Genomic DNA, 7,398 nt, shown 5'->3' with positions numbered 1-7,398 from the left:
CCTGTCCTGATTTGGTAGCCAGTTTTTCTGGAATAGCCTTATACTCCCTCTTTTATCCATGTGCCGTTGACAAACTTATTTCCAGATCATTTACTTTCATTAAAAGTTGACAAATGAGGATACAAGATGAAATAGGAATGATATGTTTGCAATTAATACAAGCTAATCTGTTCATTTAAATGCACAGTTAATCAGTATCTCTTAAATACCATTTACAGGTAAAGCCTGAAAAGTGACTGGCCTACCACGTGCTCATGCTGGAACCATAATCTTCAATCAGAAATGGGAAGATGACAAAAACCATATTCTCAATGATGATTTTCATCACCGACTAAAATGAACTACACACAAAGGTACAATACGTGTCTGAAAGAGAACTTGTAACACAAAAATATATCCTTATTGCAGACTGTACCCTCGCTAGTAAGTCACTTAACAGTAATGTGTTAGCTCAAAAATTTTCCCACTAGTTGAACCATTTTAGGATTTTGAGCTAAATGTAACAGCAAAATGCTTTGACAATCAAACATTGATCACAAAAGAGTACCATCTAGTAGAGAGATGATCATACAACCAGCCACTTTTAACCATGATATTTTCTGGCTAGTCTCCATGATGCAAAGGCACTTGAAAAGAGCATGTGAATGCAACATAATTAATTATATCAAATTTTACCTACTACAGTACTATATCTTATTACGAATGCAGTTAAACAAAAGTAATCGCCTAACACTGCAACAATACACTTTTGTTTTGCAACAAGTGGCACTTTTCCTTGATTCATTATACAACTTATTCCCTACAGATCCACCTACAATAATTCACTTTCCAGCTAATTTCTAAGTATTCACCATCATTTATGCAAATATTCAAAACAACTGAATTTTATCATTCAGATTTATATGGAATAGGAAGCAGTAGTAATTCATTATGTAATAAATTCATTGCAAACAAGAATCAACGCAATACTTTTAAAACTTCACTGAGGTCAATACACAATAGTGATAAATGGAATGCATGCAAATGGTTGGTGGTACCTGAATCATGTTTCACATTCCTCATTATTTTTGGTATTATATATTAATCAGTTTGGAATAGAATAATCACAACATTGGATGTAGTTCAGAAGGCAACTTGTAGAACATTTAAAAGCAGCATATCTGCTGTTTTGAATATCAATATTCATTTCTACTATAAATGTAAAAACAAAATGGTTAATCCTGCTATGTCATTTAACACCTAAATATGAAATGCAATTTTAAAACATACACAAAAACAAAAAATATGGAGAAGACTTCTAGTAATTGTTTATTTTCAGAAAATTAATATTGTATTTTTGCCAATATTAGGTTCAATTTCCCTTCCTATAAAAATCTAGAAACTGATTTAATCTTATATAAAAAAAATAGAAGACAACGGTGTTACGATCAGCAAGTATCATTCTTAAGTAGTGTCAATGTATAAGCTATAATGGTTGTAGTAGGAAACAAGTAACTTCCCAAAATCTTTGGAAAACAGATTCTGCCCTAGTTGCTGATATCACCCCCATATTTGATAACTTTAAATTAGGATGTTCTTCTCATAAGTATATTAGCATAAAGAAAACTTTCACATCACACGTAATAAAATAGTAAATGTTAGGGTGTCATACAATTTATCAACTGCTGGCAGAGCTGAGTATACTGTAATTCATCACCAGAAACTCTACGCATTTTAAGAGCACGGGAGTCTGCTGCAGGTCCTTCATGGACCTCCAGGTCTATTTGAGCCCCTGTGTGATCCCTGACAGAAAGGCCACAGTCTCGAACTCCTTCTCTCACAATGGAAGGAGCTTTCCTTTCAAGGATGTGCATTATGTTTCCAACTAGGTCCTGCTGAGCCATACCGGACCACTTTGTTGGGAGAGTTAATAGGATTGAGCCACTGCCTGTTTTCAGTAACTTTAGTTCAATTATACTACGCTCTCCTAGTGGTGATCTGTCTCCCAGGGGACTAATGTCTGCCATGTCTGTATCACTTTCACTTGCTCCACCATTATGGAATGGTGGAAAACTATGTCTAAACTCCATACTGGTAATTAACATATGCTGATGATGATTTCCAGTGATGGCATTCTGTCGCACTAAACCAATGTTTCTTTCATTTCGAACTCTGTGGACATTATTATTATCTGGTGGAGTCTGTCTGCGGGATGGAAGGATTCCTGCTGTACCCCTTGTTATTGAGGGTCCTTGAGTGTCACACTGTCCTATACATGGCAAAGGAGAGGAATCTAATGATAATCCTTTTAATAAACGCTGAGGCGACGCATGAGGAAAAATATTAGAAAGATCAGGAGACTGGGGTGATGGGATGGGTGAAGAGTCCATATCATCAGAAACATCTGGAGAAGAATCTGATGATGATGGTATATAGACAAGATCACCAGTCACACCAGTTTCATCAGTAATAGAAATCTGAGGATTTTGTGTAAAACTATGTACATGACGACGTGGTAAACGTGGAGAGATGTGGGTGCGCCTTGGTGGTTCCTCTCTAATGCTGTCCAAACCAAGAGGAGGAGGAGAAGGTCCAGGCCTCTGTATTAAACTAGGTGGTGGAGGTGATAAAGGCGTACCAGGAATCAGTAAAGACACAGGTGAAGAAGGCTGAGAAGAATGTGCTAATGGGGGACTCTGACGATGAGCAGGACTACGGGGACCACTTGGCGAAGATGGTGGATGGAGCTGAAGTCTGCTTAAACTTAGAGCTGTCCCCTCTATGCTACTCCCACTGTGGTGTAGAGGTGAACCTAAAGGGTGTGAAAAGGTTGAATGATTAATATTTTCTTGTAAAAATGACTTATAAATTAGTAACTGAATATATTTATAAGACAATGAAACAATCCAATACTAGTCTTCTAACACCTTATATCCACAGGATTGGCTGCAAGTTGGAAAGTAAAGTTAGGAAGTAAACATTCTGTGAATGAAAGAATTTTAAATAAGGACTTTAAAGTACTGACATACTTTTTGGATCATGTACATAAAAAGTTAGTAAAATTTATGCAGTAAAAGAAATATTACATAGATTAATAACTACAAACATTCTAGGTAGACCTCATAGTGATAAAATCAAATAAAAGATAAAGGGATAACAAACCACTATATATATCAATGCAATGCACATTTTGACTTTCTGAGTACAATATACTCTCAAGTTATCTGTAAAAATTTATTCTTACCTTAGCAGATTATTGAAAAATGTAAATATCACAATCTGTATTATTGCTAGGTATAAACCAAAGCCTTTAAAAAATCTTCTGTAAATAGTTGAATAAATGTAGTTACAAGGTTCACCATGTGATGGTGCTAGTGAAATAGCGTGGGTACCAGCAAAGTGCCCAGCATGTGAACCAACAGTTGATCTGTCAAATGGAGGACTAAGCAGGGTAGGAGAGGTGGGACATACAGTACATTAAAAGGCTTTGTTTGTATACCTAGGAAAGATACAAATTACTTTGAAAAATTTGGTATACTATTTACATTTTTCAATAACCCACAGAGCTGAGCCTTTTAAGTGGAGACCTATTTTCTAGGCAGGTAGTGTCATTAAAGTAGCTAAAGAATACATTCCACCTACGAGAAAATCTTCTTGGGATATGGGGCCCTCAATAAATATTATTCTCACATGAGCCTTTACAACTCTGGTGACCAGGAGACCAGAAAACCAAAGTCCTGGGCACATTAGATCTCCTGAAAAAATAGGAGGTAATTTCCATAGAATCACATCACACCCCATAAGAAATAACGTGTCAGTAGGGAACTGACTGCCCATTATGTACCCACCTGTATCTAACTGATGTTCAGCATGTACTTTGACCTAGTAAGTGCTCCAAAAGGAAAGGGAAAGAAGGGAGCCCCACATCCACACACCCACCACAGCTGTAATTCTAAAATGAACTATATAACATACTCAGATAAGATACTTTCTGTCCAAAAGGATCTCAATTTGCTCAGGAACCACCACAGGTCCTTAGGAAAAGGTGTCCAAGGACTTGTGAGCAACATCCCTCAGACACAATGAAGTAAAGGGAGCTTGTCTATGCCAGACTGTGACAGGCCCAAGTAATGACTTCGTGACCCCTCAAACAGACAGGATAGAAGACACATCCATAGATGTCCTACACACCGTCTGAATAACCTCACGAAGCTAGGAAATAAACGTTCTTAGACACCTTTTAATGTTTGCCAATACTAATTAAAAGTCTCCTGCTTATTGGTCTGAATGCATGGGTCCTTTTCGAGTAATACTTGACAGTTTGGACCAAGCAAAGAAGCATCTCATCTGGGTCACCACAAACATGAGGACCCTTCCTCTAGACATTAATAACCTCCTAAACATAACTTTTTCTTCAGAAGTTGCAAGGCCTGTCACTGAGAAATCTGTAAAGTTAAGCCAAAGATCCAGCTGAGAAACCATTCGAAGGGCAGATATAGCCACACATTTTAAGACACTAATTTCTGAAGGAGTAAACACTACACCTTCCTGACAGAGTCTCTTGAGAGTAAGTTGTTAGTCAGTCAACAGACAGATGAACCCAACTGAAGGGGAAAGGATTTTGTGTCCCCTGGAACATAGTATCTCTTCTGTCTTAAAAGTGGTTGGGGGAGGATTATGAACAATCTGCAGGAGGAAAGAGGACTATTAGGTCCTGCTCTGAAATACCACATGCCAACTGTGAAAAAAGGAAGTTTACCTACAGACACACCTCAGGAATGCCACCCAAACCCAACTTCATAAACAAGACTGTAGGCCGGCAGGTAGCCGAGGTCACCCTCCCCAGATTATTTCACTCACTTATTAACACAATAACCTCTTTAAAATGTTGCTATAATCATGTCAAGAAAGATTCCAAAAGGAAGAACCTTCGGAAGACGTAAGTTCCAAAGAATGTGAAGATCATTCTCCAGCCAAAGATACAAATTCATGAGGATTCAAACCCTTGACCCACTGATCTTCCATGGAAGAGCCTTGGAAACTTCCTGCAGCAGGAGAACGATGAGATGTTGCCTCAAAGACATTCCCCAAGCTTTAATCGTTGTTAGAAGTTGTATTCAAAGAGACTGGAGCTGACTGGGATCAAGTGTTGATCAACTGGCTTTCCACTTAAGGACAAGGAGAAACTTGAGCACAAGGAGGTAGAAAGAAATGGCTCGCACTCTCGCAAGGGAACAGTGACAATACTGCCCCAGCACCATGTCACAAGAATGAGCATGAGGAAGAGAGAGAGCACTCATGAAACGAGGAATGATTCCTTTTCCTTTGTCCACTCGAGCCAATGCCTAGATTTACTCCTCCTCCTCTTGCATCTGCCAGAGCACTGTGAAGATGATGAAGACAAACAAGAAGACGATAATGAAGGTGAAGAGGAGGAACAATTCCTTTTCCTTTTATCGTGAAGCACGCTTCCCTTCCAATGACCAGAACTTACATGCAAAAGTACTACAGAGGTACACTTGTTCAGAGAAAGATCAACATGAAGAACATCTTCAGGCAATGGCTCTTGCCTGTACTGCTCATGGAATTAGGCCAGCTGTGGACTCAGCATGAGCATTACCCTCAACAGGAACTACCACTGCAGATGATTTAAGGGATGAGAATTCTTAGTTCTTCCTCTCCACCAGCTATCAAGAAAAGAAGAAAATAATGGGCTTTGGGACATGCAGTTTAGACTAAATTTTCTTAAGATAATCATAAGATGGTAATTCGCCAGTCACCATTATCAGAGGGAATTGTTGTAGCAGGAACATCACACTCAAGGGCAAAATTATCAGATTCAGAATGTGAACTTCTTTAGGGTTGGGGAGAGTTAATTCTCGGTTTGCAAGAAATCTCTAGTGCCTATTCTTATCTTTATATTCGTACATTCATTTTCAATCCTCTCAATATTTCTCTACATTAGCTCTAACGTCCTACTTCATCAATGCATTCTCAATACTCTCAATAATTCTTCTCATTAGTTCTCGTATCCATTCTTATTTTTTCTACTGCATCAATTCATTCTCAATACTCTCGATATTTCTCTTCATTAGTTCTAGTTTCCCTTCTTATTTTTTCGACTCCTTTGGTTGATTCTCAATCCTCTCAGTTTCTCTTCACTGGTTCTAGTATTCATTCTTTTATTTCTATTCCATTCATTCATTCTCAATCCTCTCAATAAATCTCTTCAATACATCTAACATCCATTCTTATTTTTCCTATTACATCAACTCATTTCCAATCATCTCAATAATTCCATTCATTAGTTATATTGTCCATTCTTATTTTTTCTATTTCATCAATTCATTTCCAATCCTTTCAATAATTCCGTTCATTAGTTCTACTGTCCATTCTTATGTTTTCTATTTCATTAATTCATTTCCAATCCTCTCACTAACTCCATTCATCAGTTCTATTGTCCAGTCTTATTTTTTTCTATTTCATAAATTCGTTTCCAATCCTCTCAATAACTCCATTCATTAGTTCTATTGTCCAATCTTATTTTTTTTTCTATTTCATCAATTCGTTTTCAATCCTCTTAATAATTCCATTTATTAGTTCTATTCTCCATTCTTATTTTTTCTATTTCATCAATTCATTTCCAATCCTCTCAATAATTCTCCTCATTAGTTCTATTGTCCATTTTATTTTTCTATTTCATCAATTCATTTCCAATCCTCTCAATAATTCAGTTCATTAGTGTAGTTCTATTATCCATTCTTATTTTTTCTATTTCATCAATTCATTTCCAATCCTCTCAATAATTCCACTCATTAGTTCTACTGTCCATCTTATTGTCGATGCATAGATAAGGATATGCAGAATTTCGACCAAAGGCCAAGCGCTGGGACCTATGGGGTCATTCAGCGCTGAATCTGAAATTGACAGCGAAAAGGTCTGAGAAGTGTAACAGGAGGAAAATCTCGTACTCGCGCTATGAATCAATTGTTAGGGAATGAAAGGGGTTGCAGCTAGGGGTTGAAGGGATGCTACAAAGAACCTCAAGTAATGCCTACAGTGCACCGCATAAGGTGCTATGGCAGCACAACCCCGTCTATGGAGGATGTCGATGATTGGCTTGTGTGTGTGTGAATGTGTGTTTACCCCAGCGTTGTTTAAAGTAATGATTTAGTATTTTCTCTTTATTAATACTGCGATCTATTATTTCCATTAATTTACAGGTTTCCATAAAGTTTATGTACGTTATTTGTTTCTCACTTCATAGAAAAAATCAAGAGAGAGAGAGAGAGAGAGAGAGAGAGAGAGAGAGAGAGAGAGAGAGAGAGAGAGAGAGAGAGAGAGAGAGATAAAAACTTCTCTTGTAATCATTTCAATTTTAGTTCTAAAGAATGATTGCTACTATTGCCTTAGTACTGG

At 37.4% G+C, this 7,398-nt stretch overlaps 1 protein-coding gene across 2 annotated transcripts in view; it reads right to left on the bottom strand.

Moving 5' to 3' along the window:
• Positions 1–305: 305 nt before the first annotated feature.
• Positions 306–7,398, bottom strand: part of LOC136833807 (serine/threonine-protein kinase SIK3-like) — a 575,016-nt gene continuing 567,923 nt past the window's right edge. For both annotated transcript variants that reach the window (XM_067096082.1, XM_067096081.1), the window contains one exon: positions 306–2,791. In XM_067096082.1, the coding sequence (XP_066952183.1) occupies positions 1,638–2,791 (1,154 nt within the window). In that variant the 3' untranslated portion in view covers positions 306–1,637. The remainder of the gene's footprint in view (positions 2,792–7,398) is intronic.

Source organism: Macrobrachium rosenbergii, chromosome 52, assembly GCF_040412425.1.
Source record: "Macrobrachium rosenbergii isolate ZJJX-2024 chromosome 52, ASM4041242v1, whole genome shotgun sequence".
In the NCBI taxonomy this organism is placed as follows: Eukaryota; Metazoa; Arthropoda; class Malacostraca; order Decapoda; family Palaemonidae; genus Macrobrachium; species Macrobrachium rosenbergii.
The sequence above is the reverse complement of the archived record's forward strand: the minus strand, read 5'-3'. Positions and strand labels throughout refer to the sequence as shown.